Source organism: Balaenoptera ricei, chromosome 17, assembly GCF_028023285.1.
Source record: "Balaenoptera ricei isolate mBalRic1 chromosome 17, mBalRic1.hap2, whole genome shotgun sequence".
Lineage (NCBI taxonomy): Eukaryota > Metazoa > Chordata > Mammalia > Artiodactyla > Balaenopteridae > Balaenoptera > Balaenoptera ricei.
This window is the reverse complement of record NC_082655.1, coordinates 43,680,410-43,707,962: the sequence shown is the minus strand read 5'-3', so window position 1 is coordinate 43,707,962 and position 27,553 is coordinate 43,680,410. Positions and strand designations below refer to the sequence as shown.

Here is a 27,553-nt window from a genome sequence, read left to right as displayed (position 1 = left end):
TAAAAACCACCATAAGATATCACCTCACACCTATCAGAAGGGCTATTATCAAAAAGAGAACAAATAGCAAGTGTTGGTGAGGATGTGAAGAGAAGGGGACACTGGTGCACTCTTGGTGGGTATTAAAAACTGGTGCAGCCACTATGGAAAACAGTATGGATGTTCCTCAGAAAATTAAAAATAGAACTACCATATGATTCAGCAATTCTACTCCTGGGCATTTATCTGAAGAAAACAAAAACACTATTTTGAAAAGATACATGCACCCCTATGTTTATAGCAGCACTATTTACAATAGCCAAGATATAGAAGCAACCAAAGTGCCAATCGATAGATAAATGGATAAAGAAGATGTGGCATATGGATAAAGAAGATGTGGCATATATATATAGAAATATATATATATATTATGCACACATACATATACATACACATACACAGATATACAGACAGACACAATGGAATATTGCTCAGGCATAAAAAAATAATGAAATCTTGCTATTTGTGACAACATGCATGGACCTAGTGGATGTTATGCTAAGTAAAGTAAGTCAGACAGAGAAAGACAAATACTGAATAATTTCACTTATATGTGGGATCTAAAAAATAAAACAAATGAACAAACCCCTGGATACAGAGAACAGGTGGTTGCCGGGTGGGGAGGGGCTGAAGGAGATGAGAGAAATAGGTGAGGGAGATTAAGAGGTACAAACTTCCAGTTACAGAATAAATAAGTCAGGGGTAGGAAATATACAGTGTGGGAAATATAGCCAATAATAAAGTAATATCTTTGTATGGTAACAGATGGTAACTAGACTTAACATGGTTATCATTTGTAATGTATAGAAATATTGAATCACTATGTTATGTACCAGGAACTAACATAGTGTTGTAGGCCAATTATATTTCAAAATCAAACAAACTCTTATAAAAAAAGATCAGATTTGGGGTAACTGGAGGTGGGGTGGGGGAAGAGGAAATTGGTATAAGATGGACAAAAGGTATAAACTTCTAGTTATAAGATAAATAAGTACTAGAGGTGTAATGTACAACATGATTAATATAATTAACACTGCTGTATGTTATATGTGAAAGTTGTTAAGAGAGAAAACCCTGGGTTCTCATCACTAGAAAAAATTTTTTTCTTTTTCTTTAATTTTGTATCTATCTGGGATGATAGGTGTTCACTAAACTTATTGTGATAATTATTTCATGATGTATGTAAGTTAAATCATTATGCTGTACACCTTAAACTTATACAGTGTTGTATGTCAATTAGAAGGAAAAAAGTGAAAAAAGAAAAAAATTAAATTATTTATATTAAAATTTTAATTGCCTCAATACAACTGTGATAATACTAATGAAGGTAAGAATGAGAAAGTCTTTAACAATGGTGGCTCTAATCAGAATTTTTTCTATAAGGGTCCATGGATGAAAGCCATTGGTTTATAAATTCCCTGAACTTATAAGAAATTTGAATCTGTAGGTGCATTATTCAGGGGAGGGGTGCCCCGAGCTTTCATCAGATTCCCAAAGCTTGTTCAGTTAAATGGTCTAGGACCATCAACTTTAGAAGTTACATATACCCCTAAAGGGAGCTTTCTAATGGATTTCAATGTAAAAAATGTGTATTAAAGAAGAACAAATACCAAAAATGTAGCAGAGATTTTAAAGAATTCCATCAGGATGTCTTAGCCCCTAAATGAATTGAAGTGAGAGAAAACTGATAAGGACAAATACAAAAAAAGTTTCACTTACTTACATTCCAAATAAGAACAGGGAAGGTCCAGGTTGCCTATTGTTCAGGTCTAATTGTACAGTACTGACAGATGACAAGTAGAGAACAGATCTGGTAAGGGCTGATGATTTTTCTGCCTTGGGTGTCAAAGGAGAGTGATCCTCAGATAGGAAAGCTAGGACAAATGCTGGTAAGAGGAAATCGAAGCCTGAAATCCATAAGAAGACTGGAAGAATTTCTGTCTCAACTACATTTGTCTCTTAGCTTTCAAACATCACTTATTTAGAACATTAAGGAAACAGTATCATTTCATCAATCTAATTGGATGTCCTAGGGAATCATGAAGATTTGAAATTTTGGGAGGCTGGAGTGGGCAAACTTAGCTCTGCTCTTCCAAAGCAGGTCAGAGAACTTGATTCTAGTCAAGAGTCTAGAATGGGTTGTTTAAAAATGCATTTTGTGAGCACTTAAAATGAAGCCAACATTGTACAATAAGAACCTATTTCAGGTTCATTTTCTTTTAAGTTAATGTTTCTCAAAAAATTATGGAAATGCTGTAACCATACGTCATACCATAATGTGTTTAATAAGTTCCCTATCTGGGGACATTTGGTTTTTCCTAGAGCAAAGTACAGCATGACCTTACAGATGTTGAATACGAAAACTGGCAAACTCAGTAGAAGTGGTATTGTTTATACAAATATATGTCTTACTGAGGGCAAAGAGATTTAGAAGCTAAATAAGCTTGGGTTAAAGACTGGCTCTTAAATCAGACATTTTTATTATGAAAACTTAGATCCATTACTTCCAGATTATGACCTCGAAAATGTCACTTCACTTTCCTAAGCTTCAGTTTCAATGTAAAATGGGGATAACAATATGGTTTACCTCCTGAGGTTCTGTAAGGATCAAAGAAAATGATGCACATAAAGTGCTTACCAGTAGGCCTACACTGGCACAGTGCTCAGTAAATGGTAGCTTTTGTTTCTATTATTATTACTGGCTAATAAAATGTCATAGTTTTGGTAGTTGTAAGTCCAAGCAATGCTTAAGGAAAAGGGGCCAATATAATGACATGACAAATTTTAAAACTGTTAAAGAAATTAACATATGAGGAATATTAATAATAAGTGTAATAAGCCCTAATCTTCATACATGTTAATATAATGCCCCATTAAATTGTTATTAATAATCATTAATGTTAATTTTATTTCATAGTGAGCTCTGCCAAGGTACTCAGAGAACTGTGAAGTCATACATAATAAATGTCTAAAACATTATAAAAACGTGAAATAACAGTATTGATGTACATATAAATGATTCACTGAAAGTAACTGAAGAAAAGATAACCACTGTAATTTGCATATTTGTAAATGTGTTTCTATATTTTAATGTCCAGTTATTCAGAACTATGAAAAAGTTATCTACTTCTCAGTGAATCTGTGCCAAACCCACCGCTCATTGAGATGCTTTGTCAAGCACAGTATTTTCAACAGGATGGGAATTAGTTTGCTCACTTCTTAATTCAGAGTGTGCTAGGTAATTCAGGAAGTTGCTAACTAAATGGCCTTTTCCTAGATACCATTATCATGTCATTGTAATATCAGCCCATTTATTGAGTTTCAGCTGTCTAAGGCCAATGTAGGAAAGGATGAATTAGACATGTGGCCAGCCTGCAGGGGGATGATAGGATACATGAATAATGCTAATGCTTGATGGGCTGTGGAAAGCGCCTTATTAAAGGTACAGCTGAGGTGCTCTGGGGAGGAAAGGACAAGGCTATTTCAGTTGAGTCGTGAAGGACCAGTACTACAGATCTGATAGTGGGTTGATGGTGCAAGTAGGAAGAAGAATCTAGAAAGTAGGGACAGCGTGACCAAAGAGCAGAGAAGAAAAACATAGGTGAGCATTGGGGAATGAATTAATTTAGTTCAATTTAATTAGATTGGAACAAGGGACTCACGTAGATTAAAGACAGAGGTGTGCTGAGAGGACCACAGATTGACCTCTGAGGAACACTGACATTTTAAGGCTAGCGAGAGAAAAGGGAGGCTGCAGAGGAGGCTGCAAATAATCAGGAGAAGTGAAAAAGTAGGATATAATGTGGTATGACAGAAGCCACGAGAAGAAAAGGAGTCAAGTGGAAGAAAGCTTCCAACAATGTCCAGTGCCACAAATAGGCAAAGCAAGAACTGAAAATGTCCACTTAAGTGGATAGTTAGGCGGTTATTAGTAACCCCAGCTGAAGCAGATGTGACAGAGATGTGAGAACAGTACAGTTAAAGTACAGTAGGTGAGGAATGAAAGGGGGTGACAAGGGGAGTTAGTGAATGCAGATGAACCTTAAGAGAGACAGCTTTGATGACACTTGGTTATGAAGAGAAGACAGAAACTGTAGTATTAAGGGCCTGAAAGAAGATGCCCTTAGTAAGGAAGGAGCAAACAGGATGCAGTGAGAGCAACAGAGGCAACATAGGCAGGATACAAAACCAACACAGCTGGTCCCTTGGCTGGAAGGGAGTGAAGAGGAATCATGTAGAACAGTGAAGCTTTTACAGAAAGATGTGCCACATATGGGAGAAGAAATCATTAGAGGAGGAAGGGAATTGAGAAAGCAGGTGATGAGTCTTATTTGAATAAGCTCAACCTTAGGTCCCTTGGAGTCTTATTTTGCAGATGAATGGATTTCTAAAGGGAAGCCTGTGCATCTTAAGAGATTCAGGATGCTTGCTGTTCATTTACTGGGCCACCCTGCAGTTTATGTGCACATATTGCCAGCAGCTAATTTTATAAAAACTAGAATATTTTTAATACTTTGTAATGAAATTGGAGTGACAAAAAATTGTTTATACTACTCAGAAATGCAGAGCTTATCTTGCAGTGTAGTAGTTAAAAGAGTGGTAAAAATTAAGATATGTTGCATATTTATCTTTTACAAAAAGACAAATATTCTAAATTTGTTGACCATTTCTTTATTGAAGCATTTTCTTCCCTCACATGACAGGAGGCCAAGCACAATTGGTTTTCCCCCTGCCTTACTACCCTCTTTTCTCAGCGTTCCTCCCTGGAGTGCCCCCATCTTGTTGATTCCTTAACATTTCTAAGGGCCTCTTCTCTATTGTTACTTATTCCCTAGGAGGTCTCATACAATTTTATGACTTAAAATGTCACCCTATATGACTCCCAAATTTGTATTTCTAGCCTGGATTTCTCTCCCCAGACTTGAGTCTTAGATATTCAACTGCTTATTCAACATCTCCACTTTAATCATCCAACAAATATTTTTTGAACATTTATTTTGTACTGGATGCTAGTTTCAGTACTTGGAATACATTAGTGATCAGGCAAAAATCTCTGCCCTTATGGACCTTCCATTTCAGTGGAGAGAGACTGAAAATAGACAGTATGCATAATAACTAAGTAAACTATGCAGAATGTTCAAAGTGATAAGCCTTAGGTAATGACAAAATACGAAGATGGCTTAGGAGTGCTGGTGAGGGCAGATGGCATCAGGTTGCAATTTTAAGTAGACTAGTTAGGGTTGGCCTCATTGAGAAGGTGTCATTTGAGCAAAGATTAGAAAGAGATGAAAGAGTGAGTCCAATAGAAGAAACAGTCAGTGCAAAGGCCCTCAGGTCAAAGCATGTCTTGTCAAATCAAGAACAGTCTGGGACTTCCCTGGTGATACAGTGGTTAAGAATCCGCCTGCCAATGCAAGGGACAGAGGTTCAAGCCCTGGTCCACGAAGATCCCACATGCCACGGAGCAACTAAGCCTGAGTGCCACAACTACTGAGCCCGTGTGCCACAATTACTGAAGCCCAGGCACCTAGAGCCCGTGCTCTGTAACAAGAGACCCACACACCGCAATGAAGAGTAGCCCCCACTCACCACAATTAGAGAAAGTCCACGTGCAGCAACGAAGACCCAACACAGCCATAAATTAATTAATTAATTAATTTTAAAAAATAGTCTGAATTGTCTGGTAGAGCAAGTGGGTGAAGAGACATTCATTTTCCACCTCCCTTACCTTCTTTTTCTCCATAGCACTTCTCATCACCTGGCATATTATGTTTATATATTTGTATGTATTTTTTCATTTGTTTATTTTATATCTCTGCTCACCTATTCTTCCAGAATACGAGCTCTGTGTGGACAGATTTCATTATTTTTGGTTCACTGCTATATTTCTAGTTGCTAAAAAGTGTCTTGCTTCTAGCGGAAATGCAGTAAATATTTGTTGAGTGAATAAATAAACAAGAATATGACAAGATGGTAGGCCTATATATGTCTACATTTGTGCATTTTTTAATTAAAGACAGCAAAAATTTGGGAATTACCGTAGTCACAGGCTACTGAGGCCTGGGAACAAATAAATTGCATGTTTTTATAATAACATGAAAGTATAAAGTCTAGAAGGCTAAAAGCAAAATAATTAATGTATAAATATTATTAGGGGATATTTCTGGATAATGATTTTGGTTATTTTTAATTCATTTTTGTATTTTTTTCTATATATATATTTTTCTCTCTCTATATATATATCCTAAAGCTGTGGTATTTGCTGAATTAACTTGAACTTTTGAAATAGAGAGAGGAGGTCTGTGTATATTAAAGCTTTGCTTTGGGATCTTATTTTAATTTTTAGTTCAATGGACTATAATTGTAGTATACCTCCAAAAGCCACAATTTAATGAACCTGGAGCTTCATTTCTAGGACCAAAGAGAATTGGGAAACCTGGAGCTCGATAATGCTGTTTTGTTTCATTAAATGTTCTCACTGTCTGTGTGAAAATAAATGTGACTCGTCCCTGACAGATGATAAAAGGCAGGAGACATCATTAGTGTCCATCATATGACTCCTGACACCTTCTGGAGAGAGGGCTTCTGTTTGTTCATGATCAGAGGTAAAATCTTTCTACAGATTGATTTGAAATTACTTCTTAACTTTGGTGTTCAGATCTAGCCACGAAGCCAAGAGTAGCTTCCTATTCCAACCTTAGAAATCTTCTTCTGAGGTTTTAAATCATTTTAGCTCTGTATTTCAGGATGTTTCAAGGGGCAACCATGCTCACAAAGGATGAGGGCTCTGTGGAATGCTTTATTAGAATTTCAAAAAAGTGCCATCTCTTGAACTGCTCATTACTAGGAACAACCTGGTACCAAGCAATTTATGATTAAAACATACAATTTGCATTTAAATTAAATGAATTAATAAATAGCAGAGATTACAATAATGTGTTATATTTTCTTATTGTTTGCTGATTTAATTTTTACACATGTTAAAATGAACAAAGTTTATGGGTTTCCTTTTTTTTTTTTTTTTTTGCAGAGAAATTATTGAGAAAAATTTGAATTGGAGAAACTACTTAGTCTATTATTTCCAGTTTTATCATGAGAACATGTTCTCATATTGGTGCTTCTCTTAAAACATGGATTCTTTTTAAGAAACTGGAGTACATTTTAATGGTTTTAGGAGATATTTCTCAATATTTATCTATGTATGAAATCTTTTTAAAAAGATATATAAAGAACCCAAATATTTTGCTTACAATTTCTTATATAAAAAGTTTTAATAACTAAATAATTAATATGTATTGAGAAACTATTCTGTGTATGTTAGTATATCAGGTACTATGGTGAATATCAAAATTACAAGATCTCTCCCCTCAAAGTGTGGAGTCCATTTAGGGATATACAAGTTAAAGACACAAAAACATTTTAAAATTCAAAATATAATAAGGTCTATAGAAGACAAATCCAAAGCAGCTTTATACATTTAACCTAGAAAATAAGCAATTTCAAAATCTATTTAAAAATTGTGGGACTGGAGATAACGATATCCTCCTGAACTTGAATCTCTCAAGTCCTCCACCCAATGATAATATCAAAATAAGAATGCAAATATAATCACAAATGGCTCAAGTGTTTAGCCTTATTAGGAAGTAGAAAACACCAAAATCAAGTTACCTGTAAATAGAGGTATAAACACCACATTCCAACAAACATCTTAGCCTGTAGGGGCCAAAATTAGGAAAGGGGAAACTTAAGACACACCATTGAAAAGTGGAACACATCAACAAGTCAAAGACCCCAGAAAAAGGAAGTACAATACTAAGTGGCAAAATTTGAGGTCTGGTATTTGGCACTTCACAGTACCAGCTATAGGAAAAATGTTCGAAAATGATTAATACTGAGGAAGTCAGCAGCCTCAAAGAGCATTGCTTATTAGCGAGAATCATAAAAGTAGAAAAGATTATGCTCTTGAGAATGTAGCAGAAATGAGAAAGAAGGTAAGGGAAAAACTGAGGATCTTTCAGAAATGAAAGAGACAAGGCATGCAATCCTTTGTGTCTCCCCTACCACTGAAAGCATTCATTAAAGAAACTGGCTTCACTAGGCTGTTATAAGGAAGTAATCCTGAACTAGAGACTCAACCCCCAAAATGACTAGGAATAGAAAAAAAATCAAACCAACTACATACAAAGTTAATGGAAGAAGAAAACAGAAAATTCAAATCAAAATACTTCAGCCGATGAAATGGTCTGTACCAAAAAGCAACAACAAAAACAAACAAACAAACAAAAAAAACAAAAACCACAAACCAGAAGAATATGCTTACACAATTTTTAACTGAATTAAAAATCCTCAAATGAGCATTTGAAAATTAGATATAGATATGTAGAGACACAGATATAGATACAGATATAAACTAGAAACAGAAAATTTAAAACTAAGACCACAATGGGAAAAAAAAAGGGGAGTGATGGAGTAAGAGTTGATTGATCTCAGCAAAGAAACTGTAGAAAAAAACTAGCCTGTCTCAGAAATAAAGAATAAATTGAGAGGTACCCAAGGTATAATAGATTCTAGTGAAATTTACTAAGGAACTTTGAAGAAAAGCAGGATAAAGGATAAAATGAGATAAAGTAGTAAGTAAAAGGGTCAAAGAGAAAATGGTTGAAATTGAAGAGATGAAAAGAAAATTCAAAATACATATAATTGAAGTCTCTGAAGAAGGAAAACAAAATGTGCTATAACTGATATGTAAAAGTATAATCAAAGAAAACTTTTCAGAAGTAAGAAAAACCTTTTTTTACATATTCAAAGGACCCACTGTGTGCCTAGAAACTCAAAAATAATCAACTTAGAGACATGTTCTAGAAAAACAATTAGAATTCAGGGTATACCGGCAATAACATCAAGTTGCTTATGCATAGAGGGGGTCTAGGAAAGACTGGCATCAAGCTTTTCAAAGGTAACACACAAACAAAAAAAGCAATGGTGGAGCAACATTTTGAAGAAATTTGAGGAAAAAAAATTGCAAGCCAAGTATTCTGTAATCACCCAACTGTCCCTCAAGTGTCAAGGCAATAGAAAAACTATTTTAAAGGTTCATGAATCAAGGGAATAGTTTACACATTAGCCCTTCCTTGGTTGCGTGACCTTCATTCAACTAAGAGATAACCTGGAAAATTTTGGCAAACTAAATGATGATAAGCATTTTATATATTTTTAATTTTTGAGTTCAATTTAAGTTTAATTTTTGAGTATTTTAAGAGTTAAATACCTAAAAGAAGGGTAGTGGCATGAGTAGAAGAATATACTCTAGAAAAGTAGAAAGAAAACAGTTAGAAATGGAAGAAGGGAAAGACAAAGGAGAAAGCAGACTAAGATTATTGACTGTTTTATAGGTAATAGATGAAAGTCAAGGATATCATGTAAGACTGACAGTCTACTGAATAAAAGGTTATTTAAGAAAAGGTATATTAAGTGCACAAAAAAGGTATAAATATAAGTGAAATCTCTAAATAAAAATACCAATGTTCAAAAATACCAAAATAATTTTTTAGAAGCAAAGCCACATCAAATACAGAAACATAGTATATATAACTAAATATATTTGGTGACTGTAAAATAAAATTATAAAATTATATGCAGAGTTGATACCATTATATCAGCCACATTGGAAAATGTGAATGAGCTTAACTCATCTATTACAAAAAAAATCCAAATTGGCTCATAAAGCAAATCTGAACTCTGTGATTCTATGTAAGGGACACACCTAACATACAGTGTTCCAAAATGTTGAAATCATAGGTATGGGAAAGGACATATCAAAAAAGTGAAACTATAAGACTGCAGGAATTGTGATATTGATATAAAAAAGGTAGAATTCAGGCCTAAAAGCATCAAGGACACTCTATAATGCTAAAATCCAAAACTTATAATCAAGATATAATAACTATGAATATCAATACACCAAATAACAAGATACCAGATAACAAAGCAGCCATGTTCAAAATGCAAAAACCACAGAAGATATGAGAAAAAAAAATACTAATAAAAGACTTTAACACACCAATCTCAGTAAAAGGCAAGTCAAATGAATGAAAAATTAGAAAGTAAGAGATGAGTAGATCTCTGCACCTGCCGTCAGAATCATCACATTTATATAGAGGCCTTAACAGTCACATACACAGTCCAAATGATTTCCACAACACATTGCCCTCCAAAGGCTGTGTCCTTGAAAATGGTTCCCACTGTGGAAACAGTGGGCAGAATACACATCCCAGGGAAGGGGCAAGGAACCTCCCATTGCCCTGGTCCAACTCGTGGGTCAACCAGTTGTCACATCCTCTTGATGACCTCCTCCAACAATAACTGGGGCAGGAGGAGGTTCTACAGGCATCTAGTTGCATACTAGCATCTAAGTATGCTGCTCAGCGTCCTCCAATGCACAGGACAGGGCCCCACAACAGAATTATCTGGCCCAAGATGTCAATAGTGCCAATGTTGAGAAACCCTGTTCTAGGGAATGAGGTGTAGTATTTATTCACTCAAAAATATTTACTGTGGCAAATGCCATAGGTCTAGAGGAGTGCTTGGCATTTGAGATACAGCAATGAAACCCAGAGTTCCTGAAGGACCTCAGAGTCCAGTTGAAGAATTATATAAATGAGTAATTGTCATGGAATAAAATTCTAGCCTTGGGTTGGAGGTGTTGGTGGCTGGAGCGGGGGAAGTCCAGGAAAATCTGGGAACAGATGGGTCTTAAAGAATAGATATGTAGGCATTTTCCAGATTAAATATAAGGAAATGGTTTTAGGCAAAGGAAAGAAACGTGACAATAAGTACAAAGGGACATTAACAAACAACCTTCTCACTCCACTCTACCACATACACTCTGTGTTCCAGCCACTCTTGGCTGCAACAGGTCAAGCACTCAAGCACTAATATGTATTTGTACTCTTTTATTGGTTTTCTCTCACTTCAGAATACCCTTTTCACGCTTTTTTTCTGTTTGATGAAACCATCACCATCTCCATCTCTCAAGATCATATGTCATGAGAGCAAGAGTATTGTTTTTGTTTTTTTGTTTTTTAATGTTTATGGATATGTTGCAAGCACAAAAACAGTTCTGGCATGTAGCAAATGTTCAATTAAGTTATTTTTGAATGAACAAATGAATAAACCCAAATACTGTTACTGAGTCTAAGCTCGTACCACTCGCCACATGACTGGCCGATAATCGAGAGACGAGTTGTTGGGACAAGGAATAATGACTTTATTTGGAAAGCCGGCAAACCAAGAAGATGGTGGGCATGCCCCAAAGAACCATATTGCTTGAGTTAGAATTCAGGCTTCTTTTATACTAAAAGGGGAGGGAGTAAAGTCAAGCATTTTCTTATTCCCATCAGCCTCCAAAAGGGATGTGTTAATTTCTTCCTCCCTGAAGTCATTCACAGGTGGGCTTGGTCAGGATGTTTCCTGTGAGCTAAACAAAGGTATTTTAGCTTAATGCTCATTACCTGGGAGGCAGGGTTCCCAGAGATGAGCCATTATGTATAATTTAATCTCATAGGCAACATGCCTTGAGTTATTAGCTTGTAATAGGATACAAAAGTTCTTCCCTATTACAATATCAGTTCTTTTCTGAAGCATTCTTCAATTTCTCACTGTAAAACAAAAAACCCAGAACTGCCTTTTCTCATACTTCTTACATTGCATATAGATGGGTAAATGTAAAAGATGACTTATTATAATACCTAATAAGTGCTTAATGTCTATTAAATGAATGAAAAATAGAAGAACATAATGGGGAAAAAAAAAACAAAAAACCCAAAACAGGTAGATCTGCCAGGTGTCTGGACCCATGATGTAGCTCAGTAAAACATTTCCCTTCTAGTCTTTCCTGAAGAGCAGAGACTGAAGAATTCTATCAATATAGAGAAGTAAAAATCACTTATAACTTAATATCCAAAGATAAATACTCTTTAATTCTTGCTAAATATTCTTCCAAAAGACTCATATAAACACACAAACACACACACATATACAACACACAGACGTGTATATACATTCGAACAAAAGAGAACTGTATTACATGTAATCCTTTATGACTGCTTTTTCACCTCTCTCCATGTCAGTTAAGTATAAATGTTATTTTTATAAATACATCACATTTTATTTTATAGATGTAACATGACTCATTTAAAAAGACTCCTACACTGGGCATTTATATTGCTTTCATTTTATTTGCTTGCTTGTTTGTTTGTGTTGATGTTACGAAGAATGCTGTGGTTAACTTTGTGTATTTACACACTATAGGCATTATTATCTTGAGATAAATTTCTAAAGTATATATGAAATTTAAGATTTTTAAAGTACACTGCAAAAGTCCCTTCCACAAAGTGTGTAAGATTACCATTCCCCCAAGCAGTATATGAAAGAGACTGTTTTCTCACATCTTTAATTAACACTGGGTACCGGGTTATGTGTTAGATTTTAATTTAATGTGTTATAAACCAACAGTATTTCCTTTATGGTTTCTGACTCATGAATCAATGTCTAGAAATAATTTCCCTACTACAATTTTCTTAAAATGTCTACAATTTCTTCTAATACTTTTTATGGTTTCATTTATTTTCATACAGAAATAAAATTCCATCAGAAATTAATCTTGTTTTACATCATGGTAGGCATCTTTTAATTTCAAAATGGACACTCAGTTGTTTCAATACATTTAATAAATAACCTATCTTTCCATCTTCATGACTTACAGGATACATTAAATGAATATCTACATTTGAATATATTTCTGGACATTGCACTTTTTCTATTTGTTTGTCTACTTTTCCTTGACAATGATATTATTTTATGTATTATAACTTTATAATACACTTTAATATCTGATAAAGGTTCTCTTTTCTATTTCCAGATTAGAAGAAAATTTATATTTGTACAATACTGAATGATATCATTCAGGGAAATAGTTGGTTCCTTTTTATTAAAGTTTTATTATGTTCTCCTGTAAAGTTCTTTTTCCAATGAAGACTCTTCATACTTCTTGCTGATTTTTTTCTAGATAATTCTATAGTTTTGATTGCAATTGTAAAAATATTTTTATGTTATGATATTTAGCTAATTATTGTGTAGGTAGATAGATATTGATTTTCACAGATATTTTTCTAAAAGAGCATGTTATATAAAACTTACTCAGTATTTTCTTAGTTTTCTAGTCGATCATATAATATGAAAATACTATACTTTTTCCCATATTTACTACTTATTCCTGTTGTTTTTAAAATCTGATTGGACTGGCTGTCACTTTCAGAATAACTTAAAATAGTGTAAAAGCATAAAACTTTCATGATTTTAATAATGTAAAGCATGATAATGGAATTCTCCTTTCAGTACTGAAAAGAACAAATATTACAAAGGATTGAGCCACACTACATAGGTAATATCTATGCCTTTATAATGATAATAAAAGAAACAACAGGAACAACAATGACACATCTTCATTGGCCACAGTTAGAGAGTGCTAAGCCATTACTCTGAAATTTGGATTTCAAGTATTTATGATTCCTTCTTGTTATGAGCTGTGTAAGCTAACCAAATAGTTGATAAAATTGTTTTTAATAATTTCACTTAATATATGGTAAAGGAATGATGGAAAATCACCAATTTGAAATGCCTAATGAGATAATGAACCGAGGAAACAATTATGAATGGATGCTAAAAGTTTTAGGTAAAATGTTGATGTAAAACCTTATTTTGGAGGGAATCAGGTTACTAGCACATGAATCCACTGTTAAATTTCAGCATCACCATAAGTGAGACAACCAGATATCATGTGTCTCATGTGTCTCACTATGAAATACTCTTGCCTTAAAAACAAACAAATGACAACAACAAAACTGTCTGGATCTAATCTAACTTAAAAGTTAACTCCTAGTTTACAGAAAATAGGAAAAATAGAGGAATAAACTGAATAACAAAATGAAAAAGCCAAATCTAGAATGTTGAACATCCAAAAGGACAAATAACTTGGTTTCTCCAACAATCAATGGCATGAAAGAAAAAGGTTTGTTGCAGAATACAGTTGACTCCTGAACAACATGAGTTTGAACTGCATGGATCCCCTTACACACGGATATTTTTCGATAGTAAATACTACAGTACTACTACATGATCGTGGTTGGTTGCATCTACAGATGTGGAGCAACCAGGGATATGGAGGGCTGACTGAGTTATAAGGAGATTAATTCCCACATTGTTCAAGGGTCAACTTTAAAAGAAATTTAAGAGACATACAACCAAATGCAGTACAGATCTTGATTCAAAACCTATCTTAAATAGGTATCTTGGAGGCAATTAAGGACATCTGAATATTGACTTGGTATTAAGTGATAACAGGAAATAAGTAATTCTATTAGCTGTAATAGTAGCTTCTTAGTAACTCAAAAAATAATACCTAACAAATAACAAACAAACAAATATGAAACTTCCTTCAGGGATGCATACTGAGATATTTACAGGTAAAATGTCAGCATATTTGAGTTTTGCTTTAAAATACTTCAGGTTACAGAAGATGCATGGAGTATATAAAGCAGTGGCAAAATATTGGTAATTGTTGAAACTAGGTGATGGGTAGATTGAGGTTCACTGTACTATTCTCTCTAGTTTTGCGTCATACCTGTGGTTAGTGACAGATGAAAAAGAAAGCAGGTAAGAAGTAAGAGACAGTAGAAAAAATAGGTGAGGATCAATGATGATTCTAAGTAAAACAGTAGATAGAGGCAGTTAATATAGTAAGCACATAGTTAAGTATTACAAAGTACAAGTGAGGTTCACACAAACAGAGAAGGAATGTTCGAGATTGCTGAGAATTTAGAATTGAGGCACATATGTGAAGAGTAGGAGAAATGAGCAAGAGAACTCAAATAAGACGCCTAGAAGGGCACTCACTATCTGAATCACAAATGTTTAGGAACTAGTGTAATAAATGAGTTTTTAATGTCTGGATTATTTCTCTTTGGTCCACCAAATTCTCCCACACTCTTGTTTTATGTAAAGCATACTAATAAGGGCTAAGACTATGACCTCCATCTCATGGTTATTATAACAAGGGTTATATTTGGCCATGTTTATTTATAAAATCTTCTTTTAAAAAAACTGCAATTTAAGAGACTTTAAAAATTTTTTTTAACCTCACTTTATAAATATGAGAACAACAACAATAAAAAACCTCTGAATTTTGTATTATCCTAGGATGTACAGAGAAGGCAATCCAATAAGACCTGCCTTGTCGCATTCAATAGAGCAACTGCAGAAGCAATGTGTTACAAGCAGATGGATAGTTGAACACTGAAAAGGATGATAAACTAGAACAAAATTAGATATTGAAATCAATTTCTTTTAGGCTCACCATGAAACTTCAGATTTACACAAACAATTGTATTTGAAGAAATCAGAAAAAAATGCCATACTAAGATGGGTGCCCGTGAAAACAGAACTTTACACATGCTATAGCCTTTATAGCCATCATTTACTTGGTTGGTCCAAATATTTATAGTTCATTGTTATGACTGCCAAAACTGGCAACCACAAGGATTGTTGTCTCAATTAGGACAGTAAACAGATTGTCTCTTTTTTTAATGAAAAAATCTAAAATGTAATACTTCACAGTTTAACATGTTTATTCATCTAAACGAGCTAAAAAATAATGGTGCGACATCTGTTCGAGAGGCATTGGTACCTCAAATTTTGGCTGCCGCCCCACCATTTTGGTTGTTGTTTTAAAAAATGAAGAATAGGAGGGGGTACTGTCATCAAAAAATCTTCTGGCATGTAAAGTATCTTATTTTTCTTGAAATAAGGATCTCATGTCTGTTGCTAGGGATAAAAAAAAAAAATGTTTAACAAAGAGGCACAATGCTGAATACGACAGCAGTTCAATTGTTTTAAATACATTTACTGACCCACTATAGATATTTCCACACTGGTATAGTTCTTGAAGTGACTCTCCCAGTTCCCTCTATACTTACCTGTATAGCTAAAACCTATACAAAATAGTAAAGTGTTTCTGTAGGCACTGAATTCATCTGCTACAATTTTTACTGTAGGTTGCACTGATTTTAGATATGGTGTCAGTGGAACAAAATCTAGCAAACATTCTATCCAGGCTGCATTGGAGCAATTCTAATAAAAGAAGGCAGTGCTGCTAAGGGAAAAGTGGTGAGAATCTCCCCAGAGAAGCTTCAGGTAAGTGTAAAGAAACCTAATTGTTGGTAAGAAAAAAATAAAAGTTTATCTTAGATAGTCTCTGGCTCAATAACCTTATGTTATGGATAAAATACATTAAAATTTAAGTTTAATTTCTAGAAGTTTATTTCTGAAGCTTATCTAAAGCATAACTTGATCTACTGAATTATCAATGACTATATAATTTTAGAATCTGGAAAATATAACACTTTAGTTTTCACATAAATATAAGCATTATAATGAAAATTTAGTTTTATTTTCAATGGGAGTGAAGATTTAGACTAAGTTAAATTTAAAACAATGAGTATGATTTTTAACAATACTAAGGTGAAAATAGCATATTTGATTTCCTAGAAAAGAGCAACGTTTCTGTTCTGTAGCAAATTTAATGCTAGTTGTCTTGATCTTAAAGAGAACCAGGATTAAATGTGTATGTGTCCCAATACAACCAACGACCATAAATGCTAAATGCTGAGTTGATCAATATTGTGATTTTTAAGTTTTATTTATTAAATGCAAATAATTTTTGATCATCTGTTACATGCAAGAACTGTGCCAGGCTCTGAGAGGACTGAAAGAGATTAACTTAAATTCTAACATGCATTTATTAAAAATGTGCAGACCAGTACACTACTGGAATTACAGAAATGAATAAGAACATATTCTCAGGATTTTGGAATACTTGGTTGGAGTGGGAGTATTTCACCTACATTTACAAAAAATTGGAAAAGATTGGAAAATCTTCAAGTATTTTGTCACCTTAAAACAACAGCAAACCTCATTCTGGTACTAAAATAGGCTTTTAGCACATTTGTTTTAAAAGAAATTCTAGATGAGGTTATATTTTTACAACATCGCCTCTCAAATGAATTTACATATTCTGTATTTTTCATGCAATATAAGAACCAGCAACCACTCAAGCTTCATTCACAGTATTCTATAGGCTGTACGTTAAGTCCAGCTGCATTAGTTGAAATTTCTTCTGCAGAAAGAGTATGTTAACAGATAGATTCTAACATTCTGAAAAGTCATTAAATTTTTTTTGTTTTTGTCTTCTGAATTACTCTGAGCAGTGAATTATTGGAGGGGAAAAACCCATGCCTAAAATCTGTATGGTGCCAGTCTCAGATTTATGCCAAATACCACTCACTATTTAAAAGTGTAGTCCCCTGAAGCTGCAGGCCGGATATCACCTCTCTGTCTTCAAAGATTCAAACCAGACTTCAACTTGGGATTTCTCTACAGAGGATTGGCTGCTTCCCAGTTAATGTGAGCTTGAAAAATGTGCATTTCACGAAAACATTATTTTGTAAGCATACATTGTCTCACTTTACCTGCTATTTATTAAAATCAGAGTTTAGCCTTTGGGACTTGCCATAAGTTAATCAGTTAAGTTAGTTATGCTGTGTTTAGGCTAATATTCATTATTATCAGAAACAACATTTTTCCTCCAAAGAATACCTCAAGAGTAGAACAGGATAGTAAAGTTGTTTTTTTCTTTTTTTTCAGGGTAATGCATTTTCAAACAGTTCCAAGAGTATAATGATCTATTTTAAGTACTGTAAATTCTGTTATATCTCACTTGGATAGGTATCTAATAGACAATTATTACTTATCCTTGCATTTAAATTACCACTGAAATTAGAAATAATCTTTATTTTATATGACTGTATTTAACACCAGATGGGAGGGGAAATAACTAAATGAAGATTGTTCACATAAATGTGATAGGAGTGGGGGAAAGCAGTATTTCTTGACATGTGGCATGTCACTCAGGAAAGTAAAAGACCCATCATATCCAAAATGCCAGCTTGGATATTCTCTTGCCACCCACTTCACAAACAGACATACCACATGGCATTAAATGCTGCAACCTTTCCTAAAAATGCCACTTGGATTTGTCCACTGTAGTGAGTGTATAGGAACTCTTGGTCTGTCTCTTAAGTTTGTGATTTCAAGGGGAAGAATCCAGGAAATAACACTGGTTAAATTTTGCCCTCAGATGTTTGGCATAAATGATCTGTGAGGATACTGGAACTTTTGGCTGTTTTCACACTGATGAAATAAGTTATGCTACTTGAAAAAATTCTACAGAACATAATGCTACACAACCACATTCAACTATCTGCAAAAGTCTCAAAGACTATCTAGGATATTTATCAATACTTTCTTCTCTTGGAGAGTATGGAAACAATCTTAACATTTTATTTACTCTTTATAAATACAATGTATTTACTATGAAACACCTTATACACATGTTGCAAGCTATTCATTTTCTATACATATTTATGTAAGGTAGTAACTAACAACTCTGCTGTGGACACATATTTTTCCATTTTCTAATCTTTATGTATTCATGTGTTATAAAATTATTTAAAAATTCCATTACCAGTAAAAAATACTGAATACATTAGTCGTTATACTCCAACAAATGTAAAATACCTTGAAAAATCATATAAACAAAAAACTCCATATGTGAGTAATATAAGACATATATTTTCTTCTATTACTTTTCATGAAAGGGTTCTAATTGATTTAATTCCCAAGAGACAAAATACAATTTTGTAAAACAAGTATGTATTGTTCAGATATAAGAGACAACCCAAGAAAATGACTTAATTGATTTAATTCCCGAGAGACAAAATACAATTTTGTAAAACAAGTTTGTATTGTTCAGATATAAGAGACAACCCAAGAAAATGACTCTGAGTAGGTAGGACTTCTGCTATTACCCTTGTGTGAAAAAGACTGCACAATTAGACAACAGATTGCTACATATCTCCTTAACAAGAAGGGCAAACTGATACTGCAAGCAGCCAGGACAACATAATTAAAATAGAATTCCAAGTTTATATTAATAGAGTAATAAGTTAATTAAAATCAAGATCAACTGAACTTTCTATTTACACCAGTTCAGACAGCCCAAGAGGAAAGCAACTCTATTTTAGAGACATATGTGACTCTTTGAGCTTCTGTCATCCAGGTGCCATTTCTGATGGAGCACATGTGCACTGAACAGTTGGCAAAGAAGGAAAAAGATTACTGTAGATGTATGTGCAGATTGTCTCTCTAATGATATAAACTACGTCTGGAAAGAAAGCAGGGCTTCTCTGTAAAATGAAAAATTTCCCATGACTTTTCATTCCTTCTTAGGCTCTGAATGTGACTAGAGAATGTTTCTGTAAATGAGGATATATACTTTTACTTAGAATGTATATGGAACAAAAATAGATTTAGTAATCTGTAAGTGATGGAGTTATACACATAAATTGCCTAAGACATCTGAAGAATTTAGGATCTGTTTTTCACTTTATCTAAATGCACCATGAATAGGTTGCCTGTCAAAGTAGAAAGATTTATAAAAGCATCTGGTAGCACACGTACTACATTACTAGGTAAGGTCCTTTTCTTGATATCCTATGCAACATTTTAAAAGATATTTCTGCAAACTGAAAATACCAGCAGAAAAAAATCAAGATCTTGCTGTCTCAGTACTTCAGAAAGTATTGGTCCCTAGAGGTGCTTTTATAAAATTATATCCTTTTCATGCATTGACTGCTGCTCAACTAATCTTCATCTGGTTCCAGATCAGGGTCAACATCCGTGGACAGTCTGAGATAAAAGAAAGCATAGAAAGCCAGTAGGAGGGCCAATATAGCTGCAAGTAGAAGGCCAACTTCCTGAGGAAGGAAAAAAAAGTAGATTTGAAATTCATGAAATGAGGTTGGTTAACGTTATCAGCTTAATGAGATAAAAAACCACAGTCTAGAATTAATAATCACATTCTTTTTGTTTAACACTTACTGTCATTAAGCAAAGAAACATTTGTGCTTGACAATACCTAATATAATGGCAGGTACATCAGTGGGTATAATAATAGATGTATATTATTATTTTTATTTAAATTTGTGTTTTTCTAATAGTAAAATTAACATTTATAATTTTAATATATTTTCATAGTTTGGGTATCAAACTGTTGGATGTAAGCAATGTAGTTTGTGCCTACACAGTTTATCTTTCTCTATTTGAGAAAGAAATAACATTTGAGAAAGAAATAACATTATTTCTTGCTTCAATACATTTATTATTAGCTATAGCATTTGGACACAGATTCCTTTTTAAATTATCATTCCTTTTCTAATAGGAAGAAACTATTATAACCAGTTTCTAGATTATGTCTCTGTAAACATCCTTATTAAATATTATTTTTTTAAACTCATTTTTAAATTCTAAATTCTATAGTTTACAATGTGGCAGAACAAAACTAAGTACTCTTGGCTCATGAAGCATGGTATGATATAATTCACACAACTATGAAGGATGGTCCTGGATACTTCATTTGGTGATTTGATATGGATTATATTAATCAATTATGTTGATATAATAGCCAAAAAATTACCACATATACAATGGCAAAAATCATATTATTTTTCAAAGTCTATATATATATATATATACACACACACACACACACACATACCATGAAGGAATTTTCTCAATATTAACATATCATTTGGCCAAACAGAAAGAAGAATAAATAGTGCCAGTACAGTATCCTAAAGGGCTTAAATATTCCCTTGTAATTCCCACTTGCATATCACACCCCTTCCTGACATTATTTTATGGAGAAGCAATTTATTTGCACTTACACAAATGTAGTTTACATTTCAAAAGAATGCAAAATTAATAATTCAACATATGCTACCTAATAAACTTTAAAAACATTAGAATAAATTTGGTTTATAATCAACATGTAATTTTTACCTGGGTGTTGAAATTACAAATGGACATTTTACACAGATTTTTAGCTTTATAATTATATTTTTTTAGATTTTCAAACTATAAAAATAAATATTAATAAAAAACATGGGGTTGAAAGATTTAGTGTCAACTATTTTTGTAAGATTTGATTTCTCAATCTACTCTATCAATATAATGTCAAATTAAAGTGAATTTTTCTCTGTTGCAGTTGGAATACTTTGGCATCTCAAAAGGGCATGGCAGCATCAGACAGGTTTCATTTATTTTCTTGTATCCACAGCTGTGCTCCCAGACCCATCTGGTTACACAGCTACTAATTTTAAGAGGATGTAATAAACAAGTGACACACAACTGCAAACTCCATCTGTTCTGTACAGTGGACAAAAAACTGTTCAACAGCAGTCACCATTCCCATAAGCTTAACACAAAACTAAAGTTTTTACTCTTGATTAGAGTCTGTGATTCTCATCTCATTGATAATCACCTCTAATTGCTATTTTTCAACTCCTTCTTATCCTTTCAAACAGCTCTGTATCATCTTCATTGTACATTTTCAGAATATTCAGAGGCATGAAAAAGGGGTTTAAGGGTAGGAAGCAGAGAACATTCATAGAATACAACTTCAGAAGATCCGTTAATTCAATTAAGTCTATTCAACATACTCTGGTGTGGGGAGTGAGGCTTCCGAAGTATTGGACGAGGAGGTACAGCAAATCATTTGTTTCAGAATGTCCCTATTCTGTTAAGGAGATAAGTATTGTGGGGACTGCATGCTTGGAGGGTTAAAACTATGGTAAAATTTGAAAATACTGCTTTCAGAATTCTGGTCACACTAACCATAACTTAGAGACCTACAGGCATTTATGACTCTCCCCACCCTTGGCCATTTTTAGTTTGAGATCAGGAATAACAAAGAGAACAAAAATAATGCTTCCAGCTGGCTCATCCCAAGGGGTTGTTAGCAGGATCTGGTTGCCATTTGAATATTTTATTTATGTAACAGATAAATCAAATTTCTGATCCTTATTTTTTTATTATAATCACTTGTTTCAAATAAACTACTTAATAAACAAATATAGATTATCTTTTTCCTTCTAAATACTAGGAAACACAGGTATTTGCATTCTAAAAAATTTTTCCCTGATGTTGCAACTCTTGAAAAATAATCTTCAAATTGAACAGCAACCAAATAGTAAATATTAGTTGTGCAAATATTTTTTTTAGGTGGTACTCATTACTGGGTCATAAATTATGACATTTTGTTTATATTGGTAAAAGACACGAACTAAAAATAGCACCTCAATAGAAATAATTCCACATTCTGAAGAAGTGATATTCATATCTTATTCTGAATCATTACTGTTCCCTGAAATTTTCTATCACTAAACATACATTTATAAAAAAAAAGCACTAGAAGCCCCTGAGGGTAAGTACCCTACTGTGTAATTTTTATATCTCTAATCCATGATTTCTCAATCATGCGATTTCTTGTAGAAATTCCTCCAAGACAATTGTGTCTTATTCATCATTTTTTCCACAGGTTCTACAACATTGTAATGCTCATAGCAATTTCTAAATAAATGAAGGATTGAGTCAGATTTATATAATTTATGTACAAGGTATATTAAAATTATGTAATGTTTTGAAAACTTTACAGCAATAATATCCATAATACTATCTTCACAGCAAAACTAAAAACATTTTGTAATATGTAGTATAGTCACACAAAGCAGACTTAGTTGAAGTAGGGGATCTTTAGGCCAATGACAAACATCCAAGGACAGTCTTATTTATGCAAACCAGTAATAGCTAATTCAAAGAAATATTTATGTTAAGTGTATTATTTAAATCTTCTGACTATACTGTGAGGTAAATGGCATAAAATCCATTTTACAAATGTGCCAGTTTAGACTCAGCTAGATCATTGTAACAGTAAGAGGAGTCATGTGATTCTAGGCCTCTTTCGTGTTCAGTTTTATCATTGCTGTTATTTTTCTATTCCTTGCAGCTGTTCATATTTTCTGTAGATTTAAATTATTTTAAGAGCATAGCAATGATTCATTCTGAAAAATAAGTAGTAAAGTGATAAAATATTATAACATTATGGTCATCCTGTATTAACTAGATAAGAGTCAAACATGTTTGATGTTCATTAATCCTTAGTTGCTTCTCTGACATTATCAACATGGATAAAATCACTCACTGGGGAAATTAAATAGCATTAAATGGCAATTGCTGAAAGAAACTTCGTTATTTAAAATACTATGCTAAAATGACAAGGCAATCAAAGTTTGACAGGGCAAACTAATTAGTATGCCAGATTTGAAATGTAAAACACCTCCATGGTTCTGATTCTAAAAAGTTTCCTATTATTTTAATGGGCTCTTTACATAAATTTTCAAGCAAAGTAAACAGTGTTTAAAGATAAGGTTTTTGTTTTTCACAGGTTTGCAAATTAAAATGGTATGCTAGTTTATTAAAAAGGAGCTGTTTTTGATGTCAGAAACTTTTCTGTACATACTTTAAATCATAAATGAAATCTAAGAACAAATTTTTTCTCATAAAAGATAAACAAATTCTGTACTGTTTTTAAAAAGACATTAGATTGCACTATAAGGTAGACTTATACTAGGAATATGGTTATTTCCTCAAGCTAAAACCATAGCAAAAATGATAAGAGCAAATGAAATAGAGGATATATACAGGAAAGTGGTATATATCAATAAATGCATGGCTGCAATATTTTTCAAATTCTAATTTGCAGCTGCTCTTTATACTGTGCCACAAGTGGAGTGTGCTACCCCAATATTCTTCTAACAAGACAAAAACAAAGCCCTGTATTGTGAAAGATAAAAATAAGTGACATATTGCTTTCCTGGAAAATGACAGACAGTGCTCTCATTACAAGAGACAATCATCAGGTAACTAACTGCAAAATAAGAAACTAACCACTGGTTTTAGAAAGTTTGTGTCATGGAAATAATTTTAAAGATGAATGAAATTTCACATGAAATTAGAAGAAACTTCAAAAGATTAATCATCTCTCTTTCAAACAAAAAGGCAATTCACTTTTTTTTTTTTTCCGTTAAAAACTGACACACAGCACTAACTGAGGAGATTGTGCTGTGAAAACATACCGCAGCACACAGCAATGCTTGATCAAAATCAGTAAGCAGGAGTAAAAAGAAGGCAGTGTTTCGTGATCATAATAGTAAATTCTGGAAGACAACCAAATATATCATCTGGCAGTTCAACAGCTGTTACAGCTTGGTAGTAATACTTTGGCATTTGCTACAAGCTATAACTTAGAAAAATTGATTTTTCATCTGCCAGATAAAACCCAAAATCTCCTTTTAACATTTTAATATTTAAATAAAATATATGTACTAGTCACTTTACTTTTGCACATTTGACAGTAGAGCCGTCAAATTAATTTTTCTATTTATAGTTTAATTTTACTCTAAACACTTGGCAGAGTTGACATGGGTAATAATGTAAATGTAATTTTGTTGAACTTCATTGTGCTAGCACATTGGATTAACATCTGCTAACATCATTCTCAGTTGCTTTTATCCCTCTTAAGCAGTTAAAACACTGGTTTTCTAAAAGAACAAGTTTGGGAACATCATTAGAATTTCATCATAGAGAGTACTGACAACAAAAATAATACATGTGTAAAATTACATATATTAACGATCTAAGTATATACAATTATAATTAAAAGTTAAACAACCATAACATGAAACTTATTGCAAGTGAGAAAAGTTTTTGATCCAGGCCACATATATCGCTGAAGTGTTTGAACAATAAATACAGTAGCTAGAGAAAAAGTAAGTTGCAACTTCAAGTGTAACTGTTCCTCTTAAGTGACATTAGGTCTTATTCTAAGACCTAATAAAATCTTAGAATGGGAAGGATGTTTCTCATTAAGTAAATTCTCTTTAAAAGCCTTTAATCCTGGCATTTGACTTAGATTTTGAAATGTCATAAAACATTTAGAATTCAGCATTTATGCAATCCAGTTTTAGAAAATGAGATGGCATGCAATATAACAAATTTTAAAGTTATCAAATACAGGTACCTTTATGCCTATTGCTGTTTTCTTTGCTTCTGCTTTTAATTTGGTTGCTCGTAAAATAGGTTTGGTTTTTTTATAATCCTGTTTACCTAGAAAGAATAATTTCAGACAATGAGCTATAATTTAAGTTTAACAGCCATCTGAAATGTCAAAGAACCTTTAAATAGAGTAAAACTGGGAGACAAAGTTGCAAAGTAATTCCCAGTTATGGAAACCATGAACTGGTCACCCTAAGGTCAATTTTTCCTTCTCTCTTACTTTTTCAGGAAGAAGATTTGACAGACATCTTTGATTTGCTGTGCAGTGAATATCAACAAAGATAAAAAATTCTTCTAGAGCATAAGATGTTTAAAGCAAAGAGAGTAAACCTTTAGAAGCATTTGGAGACAAATGCGGAAATAAATGAAATTACATAAGATCCCATTAAATAGGTAAGGTTAACTCTGTCTTCATAATTGAAGAATAACAGTTCATTAGAAATTTATTTTATTATGGATATATTAAGTATTCAATAATCAATCTGAGAAGTATCCTCAAAGTTTCTCTAAGTAAGAAACTAAAGACTGATCTGTAAATAATTAACTTTCAGTTGCTGAATTCTTTAGAAAAAAGTATTTAACTTTTGTTTGCTCTCTGTGGAGGAGAGAATAAATATGGCTAGATAAATGATGTAAGATAGCTATATTTAGACATTAGTTTCAATGTTCTTTACCACATTTAACAACCAAAAATGAACAAAACTGAGTTAGTGTCACCAAATGTGCTTTTTTTGTGTATACCACCTGGTGACCCCACTAATGAGTAACAAAAGACCTATTACACACCCTGTGAGGAAAACAGATTTAACAATAACAACAACAAAAGCATTGACTAGAATAATATACTTTTTTTGTTAACCAAACTGTTAGCTAAGAATTGGGTCAAATGAGTCTCAAATATAATCATATGTCATTCTGAGTAGGAGTTAACATTTGACCATATAATCTCTTCAACTATTTCATATTCTCCTATTTGGCCTTGTTGTTTCCATTTTATTCCCTTTCCTTTCAACGGTCAATTACTTTCCAAAAACTTACCCCTGTAGTCTATCAAAATAATACAACTGCTAACTTTAATTTCCACATCTTCGTCACACTGAAGTAAATCTGAAAGCAGTTTATCTAAAGTATACCATCAAAATTTAATGTGCAATATATTTTTTAATGTGTTTGCTAATGATTCAAAAGTACCTTTAAAATTCTATGTAGATTTTTAGAATTAGAAGTGCCAGGGAGAAGTGAGACAAATGGATGGGATGATGAAGAAATGCTATATCTGTGTTCATTAGACACATAAAAGTATTTATTTGGCTGAAGAGCTATTTTTTGTTTTTAAGAAGTGTGTATGCTATTTCCTTAACTGCAATGGTATAGCAGTCATTCTGGATCTATGAGCATGCAGCAGCTTAATAAATATTATTTGATGATGGGGTTTAATGATCCAGAAATGAGCCAATTGTAAAAATGTATATCAAATGATCTAAATTTAAATTATGGAATGAACAAATACAGAAAAATATTACTCTGACCCATTTTAAATTAGCAACATTTAATTTTGCTGAAAAAATCTTGACAAGTGTTCACTCTGATTTCACATCTCAACAGTCAAATTATTCATGTCATTATTCCTGCTGAGATATAAACAGTTCAGAGCAATGAAACTGGTGACACATCAAATGTCTCCACTCAGGGTTACAAAGCAAATTTCTAATGAGAATCTAAAAAGAAATTTCAATATTATAGATTTGAAGCCAAGAAGTCATTTCTTATGTTATATATGCCCTATAATAAACTCTGGGTGCAACGGGGACAAAATAAACAAAAAAAAAAGATTATCTTAACCAATCTGCTTTTTGTAGACATATGCAATATTCTGGATGATGTGTCTGTCATAAAGCAGATTCAAATATGCTTAAAAGAGTCAATGTTAAAGTGAGATTTTATCATTCTACTTCACTTGCCATTGGTTAAGTAATGTGCTCTATTTCAATTCAAGTCCTATAATCTCTTAAAGAATAATACTTCTAAATTTATATTAAAGTTGATATGAACATTTAAAGCAGTATTTATAATAAATAGACAGTTTTAAAAATTATTACACACCTCATACTTCTCCAAAAAGTGCATCTGTCATTAATGTAGCATTCTCCTTGCTGACTATGATATCCAAAAGTATATATTGCAAAACGTGGTTTCAGTCTACTAAGTGAAAATGTTTACAGGGGCATTTGTTAAGTTCTTTATAACTAAAACCAGATCTCTCCATTATACCCAAAAAGATATTTAACATTTTAATTTTTTATGGCTTCAAGAAAAATACCTATACCCACATGATTGTAAAAAAAATACAAAATAAGAAGCTCCTGCCTTCTGAGTACTTACACCCAGG

At 33.0% G+C, this 27,553-nt stretch overlaps 1 protein-coding gene across 7 annotated transcripts in view; it reads right to left on the bottom strand.

Moving 5' to 3' along the window:
- Positions 1–16,773: 16,773 nt before the first annotated feature.
- The window catches only part of TRIQK (triple QxxK/R motif containing), a 96,626-nt gene continuing 85,846 nt past the window's right edge, over positions 16,774–27,553 (bottom strand). For all 7 annotated transcript variants that reach the window (XM_059902048.1, XM_059902042.1, XM_059902043.1 and 4 more), the window contains 2 exons: positions 25,130–25,215; positions 16,774–19,967 (listed from right to left, as the gene is read on the bottom strand). In XM_059902048.1, coding sequence (XP_059758031.1) covers positions 19,854–19,967; positions 25,130–25,215 — 200 coding nt within the window. In that variant the 3' untranslated portion in view covers positions 16,774–19,853. The remainder of the gene's footprint in view (positions 19,968–25,129; positions 25,216–27,553) is intronic.